The 27,313-nt window shown below is 34.9% G+C and overlaps 2 protein-coding genes and 1 long non-coding RNA gene across 4 annotated transcripts in view; 1 reads left to right on the top strand and 2 right to left on the bottom strand.

The window, feature by feature from the left end:
* Window positions 1–3,959: 3,959 nt before the first annotated feature.
* The window catches only part of LOC127874675 (uncharacterized), a 61,055-nt gene continuing 37,701 nt past the window's right edge, over window positions 3,960–27,313 (bottom strand). Inside the window, exons 4-5 of one of the 2 annotated variants that reach the window (XM_052419167.1) lie at window positions 5,057–5,191; window positions 3,960–4,832 (exon numbers count right to left, since the gene is read on the bottom strand). In XM_052419167.1, the coding sequence (XP_052275127.1) occupies window positions 4,216–4,832; window positions 5,057–5,191 (752 nt within the window). In that variant the 3' untranslated portion in view covers window positions 3,960–4,215. The remainder of the gene's footprint in view (window positions 4,833–5,056; window positions 5,192–27,313) is intronic. The other variant, XM_052419166.1, reaches the window with a different exon arrangement.
* On the top strand, window positions 16,077–18,141 carry LOC127874677 (uncharacterized). The gene is made up of 3 exons (XR_008047045.1): window positions 16,077–16,351; window positions 16,690–16,828; window positions 17,570–18,141. It is a non-coding gene; the product is annotated as an uncharacterized LOC127874677 (long non-coding RNA).
* Window positions 24,844–26,644, bottom strand: LOC127874676 (D-aminoacyl-tRNA deacylase 2-like). Its single transcript, XM_052419169.1, has 3 exons — window positions 26,508–26,644; window positions 25,762–25,831; window positions 24,844–25,403 (listed from the first exon to the last, which is right to left on the bottom strand). Exons 1-3 carry the CDS (start codon window positions 26,631–26,633, stop codon window positions 25,078–25,080), a joined length of 522 nt encoding a protein of 173 aa, XP_052275129.1. The 5' UTR covers window positions 26,634–26,644; the 3' UTR covers window positions 24,844–25,077.

Below are 27,313 nucleotides of genomic sequence, written 5' to 3' on the forward strand. Positions count from 1 at the left end.
TAATCTTTATCGTAAATAGTATATAATCTTTATCGTACACGTACTTCTCACCTTTGAAACCCGGGTTCAATCCCCGAGAGCATAAATGTTAACAACGATCTTACAAACAAAAAGTATACAAAAAGCTTTTTAAAGGGGCCACTTCACGTTTTGGTAGATTTACAAAATATTTTTTTTTAGAATTGCAAATTTTCGTTGTAGTTTTGATATTTTTGAAGAAACAGTAACACCGAACGTTTACCTTGCTCTAAATTATCCATTAATGCATCTTTTGACGATTTAAAAACCTGATTTTTTTAAAGCGTTGCAGCGCGAAACGATTGATTAATTTGGAGAGTTCTGCTGTTGACATTATATTTTGTGATACTACGAGGATTGCTTATATAAAGTATAAAATCCATCACTCATCGTTTGAGCACGGATGGCCGAGTGGTCTAAGCGACAGACATTTACTCCAGGGTTCAGTGGTTCGAGCCAAGTTGAACGTTACTTTTTCTTTCCTTCTTTAATTTTATTCTTGTTTTTTTTTTAACTTTAGCTTTTTAGATTCAATTTTTAAATTTATCAATATAATGCACTTTATGACAAACTTCAATTCATGCCAAAATCGGTGGAAAGGTCCCTTTAAGGTGAATATTCAATGGGTTATTGAAAGATCATCTGAACTTGACACTTTGCGCGCTATTATCATACGCTGTAACCGTATAGTAAACAAATGTCAGACTCGATATGCTTTTCATGAGATCATTTATAAAATACAATATATTCAACTTCAAAATGATAAATATTAGCAAATCATTCGACTCGATGAAAAACAAGGACATTATTAAAGTTTTCGATCTGTCAACATGAGTGACATAGATTTACACCGGCTTAATATCTAGTTAAACTTGTTAAAGGGAAGAGGCAATGCAAGACTCGTTTATCGAATGTCACGAGTTTTTAAACGAAGTTTGTGAAAATCTTCTTGACTGTTGTAGAATAAACTTTTTTTTAATGCACGTAAGTCTAAAAACTGTAATGTGTTATAATTCTATATAAAAGGTTCTTTCAGCTTGCATTTATACTAGCAAATTACTTTAGCAAAGAAAAACTTGCATTCACATATCAAGATCGGTTTACACCTTTTTAAAATGTGCTGTTAATTAAGTTGGTGTTGTTCTACTAGTACTGTTTGTAGTCAAGATTAAGTCACGTGATGTACAGCTAAATGAACCGTAGCACTAAGCTCTCTCTGCTACCAGCTTTCCGTCGTGTTCAACCCACTGAAGGTTTATATTTTTTATTAAGGTTCTTATTGAATGAATTTGAAAACTTGTCCGTAGTTCCTATTAACACCTTGGTGTTAGAAGTTTCCATAATGAACCACTATGAAGTAATCATCATAGATTAAACGGTTGTTCCCTTTGAAAAGATGGCCTGATATACAATGCAGAGGTTTTAACAGGCTTTCAAAATGTTCCTTCAGCACGTGTCACTCATGTATGATGAGCCGTTGAAGGACGAAATGAATGATTTATAATAATTTTATTCGCAGAATAAGAGAAACATATCAAAAAGATAAGTGTCACTTTCCAGTAACATAAGCAACCCTGATCAACCCATGTGTTCTGTCAATATAAGTTTTAACAATTAACGCTAAGGTGATGTCATCATTGAGGAATTTATAGCGAAAACTAAAATGCTGGCGAATGAATGTCGTTCTTATTAACACAATATATATATAAATATATAAGAAAACAAGTGTATGCTTTACGCAGATTTTAACACATTATGCAAAAGCAAAAAACATAATCGTAATGTACTTATATATGTACATGGGTTACAAAAAGAGTGAGTCGCGATCTAGTGAACAATGGCTGTTCATTTATTACGATGTCACTATTACGTTATCGATTACGCGAATGGTCTGAGTTTCCCATTCTTGAATATTTACAGCTCTCATAAAATGTCCATATCAATCATGCATGCTATTTACAATCTTAATTAAACATCATATTCCACGAATATCCATATATTTCAAGGGAATGTTCATGATGGCCATGTTAAGCATATAGCTTTTCACTTGAATAAGATCTTTAGTACAGGCTACTTCCCTCCAAAATGGGCGAGCTCTGTAATGATACCGTTACATAAAAAAGGACCCAAAAATAACCCTGACAATTACAGGGGTATAACCCTTATAGATATCTTCAGTAAAATATATATTTATATACTAAACAAAAGATTAACGTTCTATTGTGAAGCATATGGGCGTATAACAGATTCACAAGCCGGCTTTAGAAAAGGGTATTCAACGATTGATAACGCATTTGTTCTTTACTCAATAATCAACAAATATTTGTGTACAAAAGGTAAAACTTTATATGTTGCTTTTGTTGATTTTAAAAAGGCATTTGATAATGTCGACAGGGGGAAATTATATCACACGCTGTTAACAAATAACATCAGTGGAAAATTGTTAAACGCCATAAAGGGTCTATATACAGAAGTGAAAACTCAAGTGAAGTCTAATCATACTTTAAGTGACATAATTTACTGTCCTATGGGTCTACGGCAAGGTTGTAATTTAAGTCCGACATTATTTTGTCTATGTATAAATGATTTATATGAATATCTTAAAAGCAAGCACATAAGGGGTATACAACTAACACCATATGATATCGAAATATTTATGTTGTTATTCGCTGACGATGTTGCGTTAGCATCTGATACTATTTCTGGACTACAACAAGAATTAAATTATTTACATGAATTTTGCATTGAATATAAACTAGAAGTTAATGTTCAAAAAACTAAAGTAGTAGTTTTTAAAAACGGGGGAAGCTTATCCTCAAGGGAAAATTGGTATTATGCCGATGAAAAGTTAGAATGTGTTAACGGGTTCAATTATGTAAGCGTATATTTTTCATCAACTATGTCCATGTATAAAATGTCAGAAATTATGGCTATTAAAGCAAAACGTGTAATTGTTTTGCTGATATCTTTTTTGTACGAATATATGCCAATGGAATATAACTGTTATTTCAAGCTAATTGATGCCAAGGTTATGCCTATCTTATTATATGGTTCAGAGCTTTGGGGACTAAAATCCTTTGATGTTGTCGAACGTGTCCATATATATGCTTGCAAGAGATTTATGTCAGCACCATTACATACATGTAATATGGCTGTACTTGGCGATTGTGGAAGATATCCTGTATATATTTTGACATGTAAACGTGTCATTAAATTCTGGTTGCGTTTGTTAAACATGCCAAATACTAGAAATGTAAAAAAATGTTATGAAATGTTAAAAGTGTATGATGGTTTAGGTTAGAAAAAATTGGGTCTCGTCACTACGTGAACATTTATTTTCTGTAGGATTTGGGTATGTCTGGAATGAACAAGGTGTTGTAAATGAAAGCGTATTTTTGTTCTATTATTTTCAACGCTTGAAAGATATATTTAAACAGTCATGGTCACAATCTTGCAATGAAACTTCAAAATTGATAAGCTATACCGGTTTTAAAATAGATTTTGAATGGGAAAAGTACCTTAACGTTCTTTTAATTCAAACAATTAGAAATGCATATGTCCGTTTCAGAACTTCATCACATCAACTTATGATGTCCCTTGTGCAAGACTTCTATCGAAGACGAATATCATTTTTTACTTGTATGTTCTTGCTATGAAGATCTCCGAGAAACGTATATTCCTTCCCGGTTTTACCATCAGCCAACAATCAACAAATTTAATAATGCTATGGCCACGCGTGATGACAACATTATACGAAATATTGCCATGTATATTTACTATGCCTTCGAAAGACGTAAAATGATGTTGTTAACTTAAACACTTGTTTTGCTGTACCACTGTTGAATTATATATGTGTTCACATTGATATTATATCTATATGCATTTTGTATGTGTTTATGTATACGCAAGGGCCGGTGGCCGTATGGCAAATAAACCTTACATACTATTACTACTAATATATAAAAGAAAGAGGGGGGGGGTAATAAATTCTTAGTATGTTATAATAAAGTGTCATATTAATCATGATCGACACTATAATACTGCTCGCTTCCAGTAGTTAATTATCTACGCCAAGCATAATACAGTATCTTTTAAATGTACTCAAATCAACCTTATAGGCTCTGTATATATAGCATATTTTACAAAAAGAAACGCCCTTATATACGCATCACATACTTCAGTATGACCAAAAGAGCTTCATATCTTTCGAAAACCAGGGATTATTTCTTTGAGGTCAAATTTCAAATCGTTCGGGAGAGTTTCAAATTCACTGTGCTCGGGAATATCATTAGGTTTTTTTGCACACACATTACGCATGCTTTCGAGGTGTTGCCCATACTTAGGTGAGCGCCATCCAAAGATGTAATACGCTATTCGTAAACCCGTAAATACTTCGCTTACGGATTGTTTTCTTTTGAATGAAGTCATGCAACTATCAAATTGATTTTCATTCCAAAATGTGTGTCCATCAGATAGTTCACTAAGTATCGTTCTTACATCCGCTTCAAAAAGTTCATGTCTTGTACATGCCAAATTTGAGATCTGGAGCTCACTTTGTGTTGATATCTTATATTGTGCAATGTAGCACTTTCTGTCAGATAGGGAAAATGTAGAAACCCAAACGGCACACGTTTCTCTTAGCCGTTGTCGGTCGCAAATCTCAGCTAGCTTTAAATATTTGCAAAGACTTTCGCACGACATAGACAGATTTTCCTTTTGTTCAATCAAGAAAAGCAGACAATCTTCACATTGCTCCATTAACTTTACGACTTGATATTCCGAAGCCAACGGGAGAATGATTGCGGCATTGGATGCTAAAACAATAAACATCCAATTAGATCAAATTCAAACACTTCACTACATTTTTGGTATGATTGATTAAGTAAAAATATACGCACATTATACAAAAGTTGTGTCTAATCCCACAAGTATTGGAAAACAAAGAAAGTCTAACGAAGCGTTGAGTGAAACTAAAATATATTCTGACACACTGCAGATGCACTACGTGTACCGGGTAAATAGGCAAGTTATAGTTTACCTGTTACTCGGTCCTTAAGATCGGGGTAAATACAACGAAGAAATGGAATGAAGCTTTCCAAGCGTTTGCCTGGAAGTTGGATTTCATTCTGATCCTTTTCCTTCCAATCAGCCTGTAGCATAGCTCGAAACACAGGTGATGTCACCATCAAAGTGGCCTTGATGACAGGGATGCGGACGTTTTCTACAATCAACGTCACATCTGCTAAACCACTCGACTGACCAAACATATTGACGTCAATTGCAGCATTCGCGCGCGTAGTGCTACCACTAAAGGCTTGGGCTTGGGGCCATCCATTCTTGTGAAATTTAAGAATACATATTTATTTTTCATTGATGAATATTGTAGCTTTTTAATGCATGTGAGTAAAAACTTTTCTCTTTGCGTTTACATAAGCCGTACGTTTACATTGCGTTCAATCTTTTAAAATTTGATAAAAAAAGGCTTATATTTTACGAATTCACATACAATTTATCGCAACATAAGTGGATGAAACGCACACTCGAAAAGACATACAGTAGCTATATCGCTATTCGATATAAAGTATGCATTTTGTCAAAGATACATTTATATTGCATTTTTTTCTGATATAAAATTACTGATAATTGCTCGATGATCAGTAGTGCAAAATTGCCATAAAAACAGGTGTGATCCCCTTCTCATTTTACAAGTTGGAATAAATAAAACACATTGTAAACACAATTCCCAGTATGGTTTCGAATTAGTACTTCCTGGACGGCAATCGTGGGTATATTTAAACGTCATGATACTGTTCTAACTGTGAAAAATAATGATAAAAATGTACAAAGTTAATTAAATCATGATATATGATTCTGAATAAACTGAAATATATGAAAACCGTATATCACGCACGGAAAGCAATCGGAAGTTGGCGTGTGCAATCAATCGAAATGTTTTGACAATTTTAAAATTGGGGTTAGACAGAGTACAGTAGCTAAAACCTATTTATTTTAGCTCATTTGAATTGAAAGCCTTAGTCTTATTGAAAAGATCCAGAATCCGTTGTAAGTTGAACAAGTACTTGGTGTCTGAGGGAATATCTTAAGTATTCTCCAACCGTGGGGATCGAACCCCGGTCGCTAGGCGGACACCATAACAAATAAGCCACGTCGACCAGAATACATTAGACAGTTACTTTCAGAATCACAGCTCCCATTGTTTGTCTCTATAATATGATAATCATAATAATTGATTAAAAATTTATTAATTAGTTAATTAATTAATAATTGCAACTTTTACGCTTTGAACTTAATAAAGTTTGAAAAAATATCGCTTTTTTTCAATTTGCGAGTCATTGTTTGGACTCACTGCCATTTCCTTCAAAAGCTTTGTGTCATACCTTTCCCTAGTTATGGTATATTGTTTGTAGGATATATTACCATGATGCAATAACCTTTGGTACAGCACCTCTAGCTCTAGATCGTTACTTACCAACTTCTAGTTAAATGACACACTATTTATACAACTAAACAATATTAAACTTGTAGTAAGTGTTTTTAAGATCGACTAGAATAACATTCCTTTATCAAGCATCTGTCATATAAAAGCCACTCGACAGAACTTGAACCGTATGGATTAATAAGAAGTAGAAATCCCACTAGAAAATCGTCACACATTATACAGACTGCACATGGAACAACGAGTCGTTTGTTAACGGGTTATCTTGAGAACTATTAAAAGCAACGACAATTGATGGAGTGTGTAGTATCTACACATTCACAATGATAAAGAAAAGAAAAATAGCCTTAGTATAGAAATCTTCGCTTTAAAGACTCAGTAAACCTCGAAACGGCGATAATGTCCCGATGCTTCCTGGTCTAAACGACGATTATGTCGATTGCGTGTCCGATCGCAAAGCTTAAGCAAACGTTTGAAACATTCAGTGTCTTATTACAATTTGACTCGGGACGATTTCGTGATGTTCAATAAACCACTTGCGACCGTTCAGAATTATTCAAATTCAAATAAAAATTATATTTACTCGCAATCTTTGGAAAGTCTTCTTCTAATATTCTTTATATTTTTAAGGTTCTCCTTCTCGAGCGGATCCTTATGTCTTCGAAAAAAAAGTTAAAAACTGTATAAAAATGACGCGTGAAAAAATATTGTTACACGTATACACCAGCTAATGATGCATATCATTAAATATGCACACTCAGTGGAATTGTCGCTACAGTTGCCTTTTGTCAGCAAAAAGAAACGCGATCAACAAATGATATGCTTTAAATTAAGAGCGACTGCGTTATCGCCGCCGTCTGTTTACCGAGAGAGACAGAACGGGCATGAATGTGAACTCCTGAATTAAGATGCAAGGCTGAAGTAAACAAACAAAAATATTAAACGTGTTATATACAAGACTTGCATATTGGAGTTTGATATCGACCTTGACAATAGTTATGTGGTTCTTGCACCTTTGACATTTGACTTCAAAGCATTGCCTTGACCTTATGGTAGCCATTACGTATTTGGGTGCGACATGCTGTCTCATGCCGGTTTACAATTGTGCCAAGTTATTTCGAAATCTTTAAACTCATGGTGAAGTTACAATCCAAACGACATTCGAGAAAGACCGACGAACGATACACTAATAGATTACGGTACCAAGTTTTTCTTGCATAGCTCTCGCTGCCTGATTATGCATAAAAATCCGATTTTGTCATATCTATGTTGTTATCTATCCTTTCGAGTTCTGATGTGAAGTAAACTCTTATCTGAAATTCCAATTTCGGTATGATAGACAAATAAGAAATATATAAACAGATATTCGGCGTATATCCTTACTCCTTACTTTGAAATTAAGTTAAAAAATCTACGTTTCTAAACAATTAAATTGAAATCAAAGGTTTAAATGTTGTTGTTGTTGTTTTCACTTGTTAGTCGCATATCCACCGCATGGAATGTGTGTTAGGAAATGCAGGTATATTCAAACCACACAATAATGTTCGCCAGTAAAAATTATACTACGGGAGATCACATCATATGTGTGCTGACGATGCTTATTATGATTTTATTTCTTCACTATCGAAATACGTGGTATGTAAATATTTGATTATCGCACATTTAAAGCCGCGTCGTGCGAAATTGGGTCTTAGGGCATTATGATCTTCGTAGCTTAAGTCCAGCCTGCGCAAGTGTGCAGTCTGGTGAGGAGCTACGCTTTACTTTATACAATAAAAAAAGCCTTAATGGTCTCTTTAGGTATCTCCTAACCAGACTGCGAGATGTACAGGCTGGGCTATAGATACGTTGCATATGGTCTATTTTCGCACGACGCGGGTCTTGAAACTTCATATAGCGTCTTATAAAATTAATAAAACATCTAAGCACAGTACTTTTCGATGGAAAATTGAAGTCAAACTGTGTTATTCATAGCTAACTGGAAAATTTCTGCAGCCTGTTAAGGCTTTCAGGGACGATATTAAGACGGGCTGACCGAGTGCGGCAACCATTTGTGGTAATATAAATAAAGGATTTCCATGTTATCATGACACTATACTACTTCGGTAGCGTTTTTAGATGGGCGCTTTAGCGCCCGTCTAAAGTGCTTAGTGTGAAATTCAGGTCGATACGACTAGGTATGATTAACCCAATACCCGGTTGCGTATCCGCGCAAGAAAGAGTTGTATAATTTATGCAAGAGGTTTGAGTTCTCCAATTATGTGAATTCACAAATGGCAACATTATATTAATATCGTGTTACATTCAATATTTTCGAACGGTGTTTTATAGAAAAGAATCAATAAACAATGATCGTATTGTACGTGTCGCGGAGGAGATTGTTTATGAATGATTAAAATAGTCCACTTTCTGCTGCGTGTGCGTGACGTAGTATTTTCGCTCAGCTCATTCATAAATCTGAGGCTGGCGATAAACAAATGGGAGTCCGTGTGAGAATAACGCAGTAGTATAAGGTTACGCTTGTTTATATTCACAGGTCTCAATTAATAATACGTTGACCACGAGTTCAATAATTATTACAGGGATACGATAGACAACATAAAAAAATGTTTCATTATCGCTGAAACTGTTAAAAAAAACATTTAAATATAACAATAATATTCTCTAAAAAATGTAGTCTTGCTGTTTTGAAATAAGGTTTGGAATTTTGTTTTCTAAATAACTTAATTCAAAACAAAAGTTTAATTATAGTGTTTTTTACTTGTTAGTCGCATATTTACCGCATTATAATGTGTGTTATAATAGGCAAACCATACATTAGTAAAATTCAATCTGCCTTCGCACATAGAAGGATTGGGTCAATTAGGTGCTGCGTTTCCTTTGCTTACTTCAGTTAGAGGTCAATTATTTAAGTAATAGCAATCACAAGGCTCCGACTTCAAAGGAATTGCGGAGCTTTCTTACATAATAAAAGTTGTAGTCGCATGGTATTTGCGTTTTGCGTCCTATTTGGTCACGTGGTTCTTTTTCACGGTTGTTTTGGTATTCATGATATATGAGGCTATTAATAGATGCGTCTGTCGATAAACAAAGGAAAGTTTACGGGTTATAACAACGCAATAGGTTACGCTCTCGCATACAACTCAATGACGTAGTACAGGTCGTAAAATGAGAGATTCGGGAAAAAGTTGACGCTTATTTATATCAAAGACCCATATTATCTATAGGTCAACAATAACTTCAGCGATACGATAGACAAAAAAAAGTTTCATAATTGCTAAACCCGAATATAACAAACAATTTATAATAATAATACGAATGCAATAGCAGAAGGTTAGTAGAAGGTTAAGCTTGTTTATATTCACAGTTCTCAATACATAGACAGTTGGATATGAGTTCATGAATTACTACAGGCATACTATAGGCAACCTCGAAAATGCTTTTTAATCGCTAAAACCGAAAACAACCTTATATATTATATTAAATATATTTATAACAATAAATGTCTTTTAAAAATGTAGTCGGCGTATACGCTGACTTTGAAATAAAGTTAGCAATTTACTTTTCTAAATAATTAAATACAATTAAACAAAAGTTTAACTATTGTGTTGTGTTTTTCACTTGTAAGCTGCATATTCACCGCATGAAATGTGTGTTAGCATTGTCAAACCACACATTAGTGTGAGTAAAATAAAAAATATACTACGGGAGAGCACTTCATATGTGTCCTCATATGCCTTGTTATGAGTATCTTTCTTCACTATCGAAATATATCGTATGTTTATATTTGATTTAAACGCAGTTTTCTTTCGACACATTTAAATCACACGTCAATAGCGCCGTCATGCGAAAATGGGTCTTATGCGTTTCGGCAAGCGTTTGTTAAACCCAACATGTGCTTTTGCGCAGTCAGGCCATAGGCGATGCTGTTCGCTTTAAAATCACTCAATATGTTATGTTTCTCCTTACCAGAAGGAGTGATAGCTGAGTGGGCTATTTATATGATGGGCGCATATGGAATAAGACCCATTTTCACATGACGAGGGTCATTACAAATCTCATTGCGAATTGAAAATGCCACATTTAAGAACAATGCTTTTTGATACAAAATTGAATTGAAAATAGCAAACTTGTTAATAATGGCAGCCTATCCACACATTAAGGAATGATTTCCAGACGTGCTGACCAAGTACGGCAAACATTGTGGTATGATAATTAAACGATTTTCTCTTATCGTGACACTATACTATTTCGCTAATGATTGTTTTCTCATCTTAGAGTCGAAAGTGAAATTCTGCGAGATGGATTGTAACGCGTAATTGTAACAGGGCCACAATTTGTGTCGTTTGAGCATACAGAGAGTAGTCCGGAATTCCTTACACTGAACAGTGCTACATCCTTTGAATTGAGCACATACGCAGTGATGTAGCAAAAATTCAGAGGTTGTAACTCGAATCAGCTTATTAAATATTCGAAAATATTTATGCGTGTCTGTTGGCGTTATGTAAAAGTCACTAAGATGAAAACTGAAACAGCTACGCCTAAAAGCGCATGAGTGCTCTATACCTATGTTTATGTTAGCGTTGTTGACACCGTGTGAACTGCTCGGATAATAAGTAAAGCATAAACAGCAATGTTTATATACTTTTATTCCTCCATATACAAGATACGAAGATTGTTGTATATTTTGAATTTGTATATGGTGTCAAAAATCAAAAGTTTTGTACACGGAACTTTCATTATGAATTTATATTCTTGGTGAGATAGTCATTTGATATAAGAAAAAAATATTCCTTTAATATGGTGACTGCAAATTTTCTTTATATTAAGTTATCATTACCATTTTCATCATACTTTCTATGCTTTCAGAACTTCCAAAAAGCACGTTGTTTTTATTTTGTCTTAGTTATTTCTATGAAATAATAAGGATGATAAAAAGTGCACACAAAACTCGACCCGTGCGCTATGACACACACTTTATAAAGTTGAATGGCGTGTGTTCATTTCAAACTTGCGATTGATTTTCAAAAATGAATTGCGTGTTAAATTATGCAATAGTGAACATCTTCAGTGCCTTCAGCGCTTTGATTTCTCTCATCGTGAAAACAAAACTGTGTAATCGACGTTTATCGATAGTTTACTAGGTCTTTCCATGACGATTACGTGACCGAGTACTGACCCCGACATTCTGCGAGATGAAATTTAACGCGTTATTGAAACTTGGCAAAAATGTGTCTCATTGTGTCGAATGATATGCAGAGAGCAGTCCAAAATTCCTTTCGCTGAACCGTTTTACATCCTTTACGCTGTACACCGACGCAGTGATGTGGCCTAATTCTGGGGGGATTTCTCTCGAATCAGCTAATGAAATATTCGAACGTATTCATTCGGGCCTGCTGTCGATGTGTAAAGCTCATTTAAGGTGAACAGCTTGGTTAAACAGCTATGTCGAAAAACAATCTATGCGATTTACCAGCAGATCCCACTCTGCCATGGCCATGAAAGTATTTCAGCAGGAAACAATGTTATACCCATAATGCCCTAAGAAGGATATAAATGTATTCGCGGCGACGTGTTTTTTGGCCGCTCTACATGGCTCACAACAATGTATTGGCGTATTGCTTGACCTTTAATTTCGAACACGCGTTTATACTTCCCAGATTAAGAATAAAGAACGATTTAAATCAAATTGTATGAAAATTGTATGAATTAATATTAATACTGTAAGTTTTTTTAACGAACAATACAAACCAAAATGATGAAATGAAGTTCTAGAGGGACATAATATTACTGTAATTTAACAAATAATACCCTATTCAAGATAAACAAATATCATCCAGATAAACATCACCAAAGGTATACTTTATTAAATAATAAAATATGCACTTATCACTGTTCATTCTCTTTGACACCGGTTCCATGGTTTGTCCAATGTACTGCTTCTTACACTGTTTTCATGTAATGAGGTTTTAAAATACTTTATAATTTTCAGGTTTTTAATTAGTCAAAAAATGCATATGACATTTTAGATGGTAAATGTTCAGTATAACTGTTTCCTCACAAATATCATAACTACAACGAAATTTGCGAATCTGAATTATGTTTTTGTCAATTGACCAAAACGTGAAAAGGTCCCTTTGAAAAAAAGCGAGCATAACCCTTAAAAGCTTAAACTCCTATCTTTGAATATTCCCGTACATACCGGTGCTTTTGAGTTAAATATAATGAGCAAAAAGAAAATACGTACCTGTCGTTTTGTTCTCGATGTAAAGTTTCTCACTATAGTCCGCTTATGGATTCGATGTAAAACTTCAATATATAACCTCAATACTATAAATGAAGGTTACACATAAATACAGACCTCAAGTAGAGCAAGACAATAGGTGAACCAAACACGTCCTGTACATTCTAACATCTTCTACAAATCTCACCATTCTATTGGACGGTTCATATCACATGACTCAATTAATCAATTTACGCGGGTCACGCTGGGTGGTAGACATTTTCCATAACATTTGACGGTGAAATAGAGTGTAGTCAAGAGGTTCATTTAAAGAGTGTAGACATGCATACGAGTTGTTGTGCGCCTGGCTGCACACAGAGGCACGCTAAAGGTAAGACTGTAAACATGCATACTAGTTAATGTGCGCCTGGCTTCACACAGAGGCACGCTCAAGGTAAGAGTGTAAACATGCATACGAGTTGTTGCGCGCCTGGCTTCATACAGAGGCACGCTAAAGGTAAGAAAGAAGACATGCATACGAGTTGTTGTGCGCCTGACTTCACACAGAGGCACGCTAAAGGTAAGAGTGTAGACATGCATACGAGTTGATGTGCGTCTGGCTTCACACAGAGGCACGCTAAAGGTAAGAGTGTTAACATGCATACGAGTCGTTGTGCGCCTGGCTTCACACAAAGGCACGCTCAAGGTAAGAGTGTAGACATGCATACGAGTTGTTGTGCGCCTGGCTTCATACAGAGGCACGCTAAAGGTAAGAGTGTAAACGTGCATACGCGTTGTTGTGCGCCTAGCTTCACAAAGAGGCACGCTAAAGGTACGAGTGTTAACATGCATACGAGTTGATGTGCGCCTGGCTTCATACAGAGGCACGCTTAAGGTCAGAGTGTACACGTGCATACAAGTTGTTGTGCGCCTGGCTTCATACAGAGGCACGCTTAAGGTAAGAGGGTAAACATGAATACGAGCTGTTGTGTGCCTGGCTTCACACAGAGGCACGCTCAAGGTTAGAGTGTAAACATGCATACGAGTTGTTGTGCGCCTGGCTTCACACAGAGGCACGCTAAAGGTACGAGTGTAAACATGCATACGAGTTGATGTGCGCCTGGCCTACACAGAGGCACGCTAAAGGTAAAAGTGTAAACATGCATACGAGTTGATGTGCGTCTGGCTTTACACAGAGGCACGCTCAAGGTAAGAGTGTAGACACGCATACGAGTTGTTGTGCATCTGGCTTCATACAGAGGCACGCTAAAGGTAAGAGTGTAAACGTGCATACAAGTTGTTGTGCGCCTGGCTTCATACAGAGGCACGCTGAAGGTAAGAGTGTAAACATGCATACGAGTTGTTGTGCGCATGGCTTCACACAGAGGCACGCTAAAGGTAAGATTGTAAACATATATACGAGTTGTTTATGCGCATGGCTTCACACAGAGGCGCTCTAAAGGTAAGAGTGTAAACGTCCATACGAGTTGATGTGCGCCTGGCTTCACACAAAGGCAAGCTAAAGGTAAGAGTGTAAATGTGCATACGAGTTGTTGTGCGCATGGCCTCACACACAGACACGCTAAAGGTAAGAGTGTAACATGCATACGAGTTGTTTTGCGCCTGACTTCACACAGAGGCTCGCTAAAGGTACGAACGTAAACATGCATACTTGTTGATGTGTATGAAGCACCATTTGGGTCAAAAGCCAACAAAACCTACTAGGTAAAAAGAGAAATGTACGTCGACGTACAATATGTACGTCGACGTACATTATTTTGTACTTCGACGTATAAAATTGTACTTCGACGTACAATTTTTACCGACCCTTGAGTGTTAGCCAATCAAAAGACCCCTTACATCTGTTTGCTTTGATCCGCATGTTAAACATTCACTGCACTATTTTCAGACTCTTCATACAATTTTTATTTCAAAATTTGATCCATATTATTTGGCCTATGATTTCTAAACAATCGTGTTACCACAATAAAACAGCGGAAGTCTACACTGTGTATTCGCAACCTGCTGTGGTGATCCCTATCTTTTCCCTTTGAGCGTCATGTTATGACATATAGATCAGACATTGGCCGGCTGTCTAATAAAGTGTATAATATTTATTACTTAAACCGATTTTAGAATAAATACCATCAAGTAGATATTTATTTTTAATTCTTTGTTTTTTTTTCTGTTTTTTTTTTTCAATTTTGATATTTTTATTCATTTTGTCCTCAATTAAAAAAGAGATTTGAAACATTTATTATGAATAAATCAAAAGGAAAAGCGGCTTAAGAGACGAGTGTTTGGATTAGCTGTTAAGAAAATTTGTACGTCGACGTACAAAAATGTACGTCGAAGTACAAATTGTGCTTCAAGGTACAAATATATACGTTGAAGTGTATTTCATATTTGTACGTCGAAGTACAATTTTTTTACGTCCACGTACATATTGTACGTCGACGTACATTTCTCTTTTTACCTAGTAGGTCTTGTTGACTTTCGACCCAAATGGTATGCCATAGATGTGCGCCTGGCTGCATACAGGGGCACGCTAAAGGCAAGAGTGTTAACATTCATACGAGTTGTTGTGCATCTGGCTTCACACAGAGGCACGCTAAAGGTTCATACATTCGTTTTTTGTCTTTCATAAAGTTGAAGAAAAAAGATTCAAATGAAGAGCTGCAATGAAAAGAATGCAAGTCAAAAACAAAGCTGTGTGAAACATTATATCACGAGACACTTGGTAGTCTTCACTTTGAGTCCGGTAGGTAAAACTTAAATGTTAAAATAGAAGAAAACAATTTTCATATAATTTACTAATTATAAATTGTATGTGTTTACGCTTATATAGCACAATGTGTTGAGTTAATGTGCTGTCATGTAAGCTGCAGTATTTGTCTTTTTTTTTTGTTACGCACATATACACATACTAACACAATAGTTTCAGAAGTTATTTTGCAATGCTTGAAAGAAGAAGAAGAAGAGGTAGTAGAAGAAGAAGATTTGCGCTGACCCATGGTCAGTTATGAAAATTGACGGTGTGGATATAGCTGCCCGTGCCTTGCTAGATCCGGGGACCGTTTCAATAAGCTCTCGTAAGTATGTTACGACTCGTAAACCAGTTGCGATTATCGCAACTTGCCATTTTGCGTTTCAATAAACTTTCGCAACTTACGATATCGTAGAATTCTCTCGTAAGTCTACGAGACGTAAGAAGCAGTCGTAGTTACGTCGAAAACAAAATGGACACCGCGTATGTTGTGCATTTAGACGCCGAATAAGAAGCTTTTGGCTCCGTCTTTTTATCGACGACAATACAGAGGAAGTAAACATGTTGTTTTTTTATCCCTTGATTACTTTCTGCAAAATATTTAACGTTGGAATCCATATGTCAGTTACTGCCCTTTGTTTATATTCGATAAGGATGAATAAATCAAAATAAATTGCAATTTATCATACGTGAAAACCCTATGTGTTTATTATGTGTGTGATTCAATTATATTGTTCAACAGCAGTTGAAGTATATGCGCTTTGCGCCGCTCGAATTATTGTGCAATGATTAATTTTGCTGTAAGCTTTTATCCATTGCAATTTGCATGTGATTTCGGAAGTTTTTTTGTTCGGATAAGTACTCAATGGAGCCTTGTTTTTTATTGGTAAATGTTTGTTATCAACGCTATACAACTCGTTACAATCTATTCCTTTTCTTTGTATTATGTTTATTTAATATTCTGTCAGAACGATACATGCATTGCTAAATTATGTTGGATTGTAAAATGTGCCCAGTTAGGCAACTGTTAGCCTACATGTGTATCAAACCTTCAACCACAAAACACCAAAGTGATGATCATCATGAAATAACAAATCAATTACTGAGTTATCAAAATATCTTGTTGTTTTTGAACACACATACACAACAGTAACATATTATAGTATTTTCATTACATTAGAAGACTAGTATTATTCACTTTTTCATATTGTACTACACCAACAGGTACTCATCACTGACATCAGTTAAAGATTTTTGGCCAAAGGAAACATCTATTCCAAGCTGGCAGATCTTCATGGAATCAGCAGATCATCTTTAGTTATTTGACATGCCTTCACGAGTTCAATCAGCAAACATATGATTGGTAAATGTCTTTATTTCTATAATCAATTACTCAATCATGATTTTAAACTGTTGTAGAAAAAATGTTATTTATTTAAAAACATCATGTCTTACATATAGGATCTGGCACGAGTTGTCATATCATACCATATTTCATTAAACGAGTTAAGGAATTTTGTAAGAAAACAAGCCTTTGGCGAGCTTACTAATGAATTTCCTGGACGAGTTAAATAAAATATGGTACATGTATGATATGACAACGAGTGTGAGATCTTTTTTTATCACATGCTTTTAAATGAGCAAATTAAATAAATATTAACGCAAACATAATGATAAATCCCAAATGTTGTTTACATTTCGTGGCATCAATTGACGTTGCAACGTCATTTTGGTGAAATAACAAAATGCGATTGGTCAATAAACGAAAACTAAGCCAATGAAAACGCTTAAAAAGTATATTACACATGTATAACAGGGTATAGCATGTGATAAAATCTCATATAGATTTTGGGTCAAATTCTTAGTTAAAATTATTTTTCATTTTACAGGGATGGTACAATCATAATTTATTTACTTTTCATCTTTTTTTATTCCTCATTTGTTTTTTTTATTTGATACATAAACTATATGTGAATAAAAAATCAATAGATGATGAAAACTTGAGCACAGTAAATAAATTAAAATTTAAACACAGTTAATCAAATCATGTATATAAATGCTTTATCATGTACTGTTAATTTTAAACACATGATATATTCCATAGGTTTCCAGTCTGTGTACAACAACAAACTTGCATGAAGGTTGGATTCTGCCACAAGGCCCGGGAGCAGTGGATGGGACTCTCATACCCATAATACTGAATACGTTATATTACACACATGCAGTTGAACACAGCGGGAACTCTTGAAGAAAAAAATGTGTATTTTTTTTATTCGAACTTAAATGTAAAATATATATTTAATTTTAGCTCGACTATACCTTGAATGATAAGCTGTGTATAAAATTATGGTAAACATGCAACATCCTTATATCACTGTTTCTATTACATATTTTCATTAAAAGCACTTATGTATTCAGGGTCATTATGTCATTGTGAGGTCACTGACCAAGTTGCTTATCTCTGACCTGCATTTAGCTTAATAATGCCCCTTTTGTACTTAAAATGTTCCACTTAAATTGTGTGTACAGCTACTCCATACTATATTTTCCACAGATAATCCTTCACATGTCGTCAGATTTTTTTTAAATCATATAAATAATATTTCTTTGGGTCATTGTTATAACCACTACAAATATTTACTGTTGTTGCGAATAAAGTTGTTAAAACTGTTTAAACTCGATGTTGTGTTAGTGAATCTTTAAGAGAAGAAGCTTCTTGAATAATGTCACTTTAGCTTCTTACTTCACAATCTTTTTGTTCAACATGTAATTAAATACACTTTAAATTATAAAGTGGATTGCAATACAGAGAACGCAGAAGAAGCGCTTACATTTGTACTTAAAAAGAAATTTAAGAATGATGTTTGAAGTTGTCAGCATTTTCATGGTGAACATTTTGATTGTATGGCCCCAATGGAAAAAATAATTTGTTACTAATTTAAATTTTAGCAAACACCTAATAATGCTTTTAAGAATGAGTTATTTTGTTTCTAAAGTAAAAATATGTCCTAACCTAGAAAAAATTCACTTTAAACATTTTATAAATTAAAAAGATGTACTTAAAACTCCACTGTCTAAGAAAAAGTGGATTATTTAAAAAAAAGAAAAAGAAAAATACACTTTCGAATTTAAAGAACATGAAAAAAGGCTTCATCTGTTTCTAATTAATTAATGCAATAAAGTGTACTCTTTAGAAAATGCAGAGATTCGCTTAAACAAGTGCAGATAAAATGCAATTTTTTAAGTGCATTTTGGTAAAAAGCACATTTCATTTTCAGAAGGGTTACTGCTGATGCAGATATTAGAAACAATGATATGACACAATTTGAGATTCCAGTATTTCTTCATTATTCTAGGAACACACTGTTATGTGAAGTTGGAATAAGACATCAATTTGAAAATAAACAGTGTTTTTTCAACACTGCAGTACATGCAGTTTAACCTGTTATTAATTTGTACAAAATATAAGTAAAATAGACACTATTGCATATATAATTGTATCATTTTAATTGATTTCACTGGGTGTTTAATTTGATTTTTCTTAAATCCTAAAAAAAATGAAACCCTGTGGATGTGTGCCTGCACACAGTTTAAAAATACAATGAAAATAATAAAAATACCATCACTGTTAAACATTAGAAAAGTACAAATAATACAAAAGTATACACAGTAATAACAAAAATACATTCAGAGCATGAAAAGAATTTGCATATGCAAGTATCTATTTTACTTATAATTTTGTCAAATAAATAAACACAATAGGAAAAAAGCACATTATAATTGTTGAAAATATGTTATATTCCAACTTCACATAGTGTCACTGTGTATAATTTAACATTACAGTTTTATATTGAACTGGATGGGTAGCTATATTTTGAAATAATAGTAATACAAAATGCATTTTGTCAACCATAAGTAAACCATTTTAGGACTACTGCTCATAAATAGGCGTTGGTACATGTATGTATATGAAAATGTAATTAATGCAAATTTAATACACTTGTGTGTACTTTTTCAGTTTTGTTTATTCCAAAAAGTTAATTAAATTATTTGAAAATATACTTAAAACACAATTAAAATGCACTTATGGTTACCTACTTATTTTCTGATGAAGTGCATTTTTCACAAGGAGAAATAATTTTTTTAATACACAAAAATGAATGTATGCAGGAAACATGCAGGAAAAACAAGAAATGTGTTTTTCGGAAACACTATGTCACCTTCTGCGCCACTTTTATCCTCCCCCCAAAATTTTTTGGGGGAGCATATAGTCGCCGCTTCGTCTGTCCGTCCGTCCGTGTACAATTTTTGTCCGGGCTATTTCTCAGCAACTAATGACCGGAATTCAATGAAACTTTATGGGAAGCCTCACAACCAAAAGGAGATGTGCATATTATCAGAGGGTTCTGGTCGGATGATTTTTCACAGAGTTATGGCCCTTTGAAATTTTATATATAAATATTCTTGTCCCCCCAACTACTGTGCCCTCAAGACGTTTCCTTTTATCTGAATATATAGTGCAATATTGTGACAAAAAAAACCTTTTGGGAGCATCACCCGTCTCCGACGGTTTCTTGTTTTTACCTTTGACCTTGAAGGATGACCTTGACCTTTCACCACTCAAAATGTGCAGCTCCATAGAAAACACATGCATGCCGAATATGAAGTTGCTATCTTCAATATTGCAAAAGTTATGGCAAAATGTTAAAGTTGGAGCAAACAAATCAACAGACAGACAGAACAACCGACAGAAAGGGCAAAAACAATATGCCCCCCACTATAGTGGTGGGGGACATAAAAATTATGTTAAAAGTATATTATTTTTCTGCATGTCAAGTTTATTTACATGATCATTAAACACAGACAAATATGGTGCAAATACCCTACATTTCATTTGTCAAGACCTTTTTTTGTTGGAGTTTAAAAGGCAACATAGTGACTGTAATTTAGGAACAGTTACTGAGGCTTGATTGGTCATTTACGGCTCGGGTACTACTTACATGTACCGCTGGTATTCTTAAGTATACTTACATGTACCCCGGGTACGGTAAATATACTAAAACATACCCGGGAATTTTAACGCTAAATTTGTAGTTGTCTGCTATTTTTTTTATAAATTATGTTCACATTCATGTCAAATTTTCTGTACAATGGCCTCTATATTATCAAAACTCTTACTCAAAAAGCATGTTGATACAGTTTGTTTTTAAAGATTAGTTTGTTGAAGATAAGCAATATCGTTTTAGGGTAATCGGTGACCCGGGGTACATTTAAGTATACTTAAGAGTACCCAAGGTACATGTAAGAAGTAACCGAGCCGACAATGTCCAATCAAGCGTTACTGAGAGAGTTGGATGTGCATGGAGATAAACCATGTTTTATGAAGCAAAAAAATGAGTAACACATATTGTAACTGTTTTAATATGTAACTACATGTATTACAGAATCATCAATGATAATATGCACTTTTGAATAAATTAAAGCTTGTCAGATTTTTTTTAAGGTCACAGTGACCTTAGACCTTGTTACCCAAAAATGGGTGTGGCATGTAGAACTCATCAAGGTACATCTACATATGAAGTTAAAAAGTTGCAGGTGGAAGCACTTTGATTTTGCTCTTGATTTTAGAGCAAAATGTCAAAGTTTTAGCACGATGCGGAAGGCAGACGGCGGGCGACACGCTGGCTATGACAATACCTTGGGTAAAAAGGTTGCCCTGGAATATTACATAATTATAGTGTCTGTCTAGCTACTTTTATCAGAAGGTCCCACTTTGATCCCCACTGGCAATGAGGGAGGGTCCTCGAGATCATCTCTGAAGACACAAAGTATTGGTTCTACTCGGGAAATAGACTCCAGTGTCTTGATAAGCATCATACTTTTTCAGGAATCAAGCTTTAATACAAAGAGTTAAATAAATATTTATATGTGAAAGTGTATAATATTAATGTGAAAATACTGAGCAAAAGCCGGGGATTGAATCCACGACCTCCAGAGTGGTAGTCAGACACTAACCGCGTCGCTAAAGAGCTAGCCCAACAGCCTTAGTGACCTTATTTCACTACACTCCTCCCCCTTTTATTGTTTCAAGGCCCAGACACGCTCGCTACAGCATGTCTTGCATCTGCATGGCTCTCCCAGAAACCATTAAACAGCTCAGACCCAGTCCCGCATTCACAGTTCGTTTTTTGTCTCGTCGCCATTAATGTGAAAATACTGAGCTCAAGCCGGGCATAGAACCCACGACCTCCAGAGTGGTAGTCAGACACTTTAACCGCGTCGCTAAAGAGTTAGCCCAACAGCAAAGCTGTTGGGTGTGACCTTATTTCACTACAATATGTTAGTAAAATAAAAACTGCACAATTATTTATTTTACCTGTATACAAGTACCATTCCAATCTTGGCAGATAGTGAACTACTTTAAAAGCACCATAACTATGAAACACTTATATAAGGCATATCGCAGTGTTCCACAGAAATGATGCTGTTGATAATTCAGCATGATGATTAGACATTTCTAAATTCCATTTCCACTAACGTCAACGACGTTAGTAACAATTCCAGTGAGTTCATGGACTTTGCACACAGTGAAAAACAACACTATTCCACTGTAACACGGTACAAAAGATTGATTTATGCAATAAATCGTCTATTGATCCCGTGTGAGCCATCTCGCTCTCTGTTTAATGTTTGTTATATGTGCTTTTTCTCAAATATTCGCAACACATATCGAAAACGACACGGTGTAAACACCCTACCGGATGTTGACAGTTTGAATATAACCCCAAAGAAAACCGAATGTACAATAAAGAAATCGTAGATTGCGAGAGCGATTTACGAGGACATTTACGAGGGGGTTATTGAAACGGTTTACGAGAATCGTAAATCCAATCGCAACTACCCGAGTTACGATATCGTTATATTTACGATACGATATCTTATTGAAACGGTCCCCTGGCTCATCAGGTCCCATCTTACCAAAATATAGCAAAGTATTTGTTATAAAGGCATGTATAGCATATGATATCATTATCGGGTATTTTATAATGAACACCCCAAACATGATTGAAGCATTTAACAGTTTGTTGGTTATTGTCATATACTCTGCTCAGATACTGTGTTTTTAAATATTTCTTTTCTTATATATTAATTAATAAATTATTTAAGTTGCTTGTTTAAGTAGCCTTTTAAACTATTGCTTATACTATCATGACATGTACAAAAATCTCATATATTTAATATTTCAGGAACAGATCCTGATTAAAATCCACTTCAGGTAAGGTTTTATCAGCTGCAATGCGACTTTACTGGACTGCAACAGGAATACCAGCGACTAATCGATGTAAAAATACTGCTTCAGTTGCAAATACAAGTCTATAAGTTCACCTACAGCAACCTTTACAGTTGCGTGGTAAGAACATTGACTGAACAGTGAATTTAAGTTTTACAATAATCAAGGTATTCCAATAAACTAAAGAATACAAGTAAAATACAAGAGTAAAATATAAACAGGGCATATGTGTAGTCAATTCGATTGTATAAACATATACCCTAATTAAGATAATAATTTTAAAAATTTATATCTCAATTTCATCAAGTATTTTGTCCTGTGTTATTTTATTTATATGCACATGAAAACAAATATTCCAGCATCTTAAACTTCAACTTTTAAATTTATTATCGAATAAACTTCTTAATTTGAACTATGGCAAAACATGATTTAGGTACAATGCCGTGCACTTTCAAGCGGTGCGTTCACATAACACAGCACAGTATGACGATAGATACCTTGATTTATGTAAACCACAAAGTAACAATAATTCTTCTTTGTCACATACATATGACACTTATCTTGGCTGTTGATCTAAGATTTCATTTAAGTTTCAGTGTTCCTTTTTTCTAAACAGAACGTAGGGTTAAAGTCAGGTATGTCCTTAATATGAAGGTCTCTGTGCTTGAAGGAACACTTTACAAGACCTTCACCGTGGCGTGCACATGACCTTACACCATCCAGAGAAGCAGCACACAAGGAGTCCTAGAGTCCGCTACAAGCCAACACTTCCTCAATTACCAATGTTATAAGTACTGTCAATTTCCATTATATACCGTTGTTTTGCTTTTTCTCATTTCTCTCAACCAAAGACGACGCTCTCGATATGTGGAAAATTTACTGCTTCCGCTTCATCACCTTGTTGATCACGGAAGAGATGCAACCTGTCATGTGCGACTGTGAATGTCAAACGCCCGTCACGGTGACGTTGTCATCGCAAACGGTTGCACTGTACCCGGCTCATTATTTCCAAGTTTTCGATTTGCTGTGGAGCAACAACCTGTTTTTTTACAAACGCATCACATGTCATTTTCATTCCATAAATCTCAAATATCTTAATAAAGGGGCATGTTCAGAAGCTGCAAAAAAGAGCATGCCTCTTGAATACAGAATTCATTCAGTTAAATAAGTATAATGCAAGACATTCTTTGTCAGCTTCTTTGTCACGAATTTTCCACAATATTATAAAACTGTTTAATACATTAAAATTTCATATAACATATATAAATAGAGTAGTATGTCTTAGTCAGGGATTTCAAAAGCTTTTGCAAACCAGGATTAAAATGAACCTGTGCTTAAAATGTTCCGGAGTCAAATGGAATTTTTAAGGGTCAAAATAATGACGTCTTGATACTTTGTATCTGAATATATGTTGATACTTCAAATGTTGATTTGAATCAATATAAGTATATCACTTTACAAAAGAAATACCAATTTGTCATACATGAAATACAATAATTTGTGTCTGATTTTCATAGCATTATTTGCGTAAATATGTTGCAATTCATATAATTTTGATGAGTCAAAAGTAACGAAAATGCAAAATGCTTAGATTGGATAAACAAAGAAGGCTTCTACTTCAATTCAAATTATTGATGAGCTTCATATTTCAGTATAATATTTTAGAAAATCGAGCAATCGAGCAATGACACTGATTTCTACTTACTGGTGGAAGATTTTTGTCTCCGGGGTGCTGTCCATATCAAGAGTCACCATTCGATAGGAAAACCCTCACAAGAGCAATTTCTCCGTAGCTCATCAGGCCCATTTGAAGCTCAGCTTCATTAAGTACATACTCCTGATGATGCATGGACTTGTTCACTCATTTCTTGTCAGATTTGGTGGAATAAGCTAGATGCGTGTTTTCATTAAATCTTGTGCAGACTGTAACACATCACTTATCAGCCAATTTTAGAACCACTCGCAATTGATCTCCATGTTGCGACAGCAAGTTGCAAGCAGAACGTTTTCCCTTTTTTCAAGTGTCAATATCACACAGGATGAGGTTTTATTATTAACATTTTTAGGTTCGTCCTGACTGCATCTTTATCATCTTTATCACTTGTAGGGTATTATGATGCTCAAACAAAACAGAAGTATACTGGTATTACCCAAGCAGGCCACCAGGTGAATATTTATGTATAATAATAAAAGCATGTCTGACAACGGTCTGGCCTACTAGTGTTGTTACATTTAAAACTGTGTAAGAAAACCAAATACAACTTACCCGTAAGCTACTCCCGAGACAAACACAATAACATAATATCATGATTTATTGCGCATCAAAACTCTAAATAACGAGTATATTGACCATTAGTTTCCATGGAAAACACTAGTCTATTGCCGTATGTCCCGTACTTCACAGATGTTTTTATTGCACTTTGCAGTCGAATTTTGAACTGTTCCTTCCAACAATGCAACACACTTATTATACAGTTTTTTAAACCGTCTTCTTTGTCACTGTTCCTGTGATACTGCATGCCTTTACACTTGAGGTTGCCACCCAGTGTGGCTTGTGGAATGATGAGAATATCTCCATGAAGATCTAGAATGGATACCAGGCGACCAGTGTCTGTCTCGCTTAGTCGAGCATTAAGTATTGAACTTGCTGAAATTTTTCACAGTGTTTATTTGATTAACATCATGGACTTGCGAAAATGGTACGCTTTTACATTGTAACATGGACAATACAATAAATATTAAAGTATATTTAATGTATATTCTGAGTCACAATTATTGATGATGTTAACAGTAAAACAAACGTTATTGTTATATTAAAAACAGCATTTTATTTATAACTATTAAGATGAACTTCAATGTATTTATCACAACATATATTCGAAATGTTTACATTGAATATTTACAATGCACATCGATAAGTAGAATATATATTCCAGAGTATTCTATTTCATATACTGGAATACTAATATGCCCTGTGTTAAAATCCTGATGAAGGTTAACTGTACCAATTTCGCTTATTATTTCTTCAGCCGAACCTTGTAGGTAACACACATAGACCACCATTCCACGCTCAATCTGAAATGTTTAAATGTTATCTATAGCAGTAATTAATGTGACGGAACATCCTTATTGAGCTCATTTGCATTCAAACCATATGTTGTAATTGAACACACACAAGTTCCATTCTGAAGTGCTTTGAACAAGCTTTTGTAAACCCTTCACTGCATATTTGAGCTGTGCTTTGTGAAAAGGGGGTTTAACGCACATGCAAAGTGTTGTAGCAGATTAGCCTGTGCGGACGACACTTTCCGCCTAAGCTTGATGTTTGCTTAGAGGATGCTTTCTGTAAACGAAAAATACCATATAAGCGGAAAGTGTCTTCCCTGATTAGTCTGTGCGGACTGCACAGGCTAATCTGGGACAACACTTTACACACATTCATTAAACCCCCTTTTCACAGAGCATGGCCCCTTTTTTAAACATGACAAGAATAAACAACTACAGGATTTAAAAGTAGATTGAAACACATTTTAGTTACAGAGGGGATGGGTTCCTTGAGGGAGGCGAGTTGGAAATATTAATGTACTAACACTAACCTGCTGTTGTAACTAACATTTCAGGGAACATGAGTCAGAACAATGTAATATTTTATAACAGGACTGTTTAAACACTACCTAATCAATGGTGCATATAGTTGCAATAAATGGCTTTGCGCTTAAATGAAAAGACACGATTGTTTAGCCACGTGTACATATTCGGCTTCCTTCCCTTCAGAGGCTGGTTGAATCATGAGTCTGGCAGACAGACACTGTTGAAGCACCACCCTGGACTGCAGGGCTGGTCTGCTGTTGGTAGCATCAGAGGCCATGGCAACCATGAGCAAGTCCTCCTGCTGGCATAACAAACTATGTGATCTTCAAATGATTAATGACATGAATGAAGATGTATTTTGCGATCTTTTCTATGATCTTTTACATGACGACGTTCATCGTTTATGTTCCATTCATTTTTTTTAATTATGAAAATGTTCATAGAAAGACAAAATTCGAAAGAAATCCGATATTTCTGACTGCTCATTATACAGTGATACACAGTTTAATTGTATTCAGAATTAAATATAATATGTCCACAAAAGTTCAGTTAACCCTTTTTCATTCAGGAGCCCAGTGTAAATGGATATGTGCAAACAGCATAAAACCAGAATGTTCAGGTTTTATGTTATTTGCTGCCCATCAGTATCGTAGGGTTTGAAATGAAGCCTTTAGAACATGAATCTTGTAAGAAAGGTCTTTAAATAAATTTAACTTTCTAAGGGATAACAAATACGTATCTAAGTGGTAAAGGGTTAAAGTAGCTGATTTTCCTATTATGTTTACATTTAATATTATACTTGATTGCTTGACATTATACTCTTATTTTATATTACAAAAGACAGAAACGATAAGTTGTATGTCAGTTTTGATGCACACGTAAATACCTTCTTGTTTATAAAATAACAGTGGCAATATTGTACAGAAGGGAAGTAACCGAACATACAGATAATCGCTTTCTTTATTT

This window comes from Dreissena polymorpha, chromosome 3 (assembly GCF_020536995.1).
Source record: "Dreissena polymorpha isolate Duluth1 chromosome 3, UMN_Dpol_1.0, whole genome shotgun sequence".
Taxonomy (NCBI): domain Eukaryota; kingdom Metazoa; phylum Mollusca; class Bivalvia; order Myida; family Dreissenidae; genus Dreissena; species Dreissena polymorpha.

Excerpts from the sequence above, each read along its gene's own strand:
- LOC127874676 (XM_052419169.1), bottom strand. The coding sequence starts at position 26,633 with ATGGTTGCCATGGCCTCTGATGCTACCAACAGCAGACCAGCCCTGCAG. Across the intron at positions 25,832-26,507 it reads AAGGGAAGGAAGCCGAATAT|ATTGAGCGTGGAATGGTGGT; the intron begins GTACACGTGGCT and ends TAAACATTTCAG. Across the intron at positions 25,404-25,761 it reads AGAAATAATAAGCGAAATTG|CAAGTTCAATACTTAATGCT; the intron begins GTACAGTTAACC and ends GAAAAATTTCAG.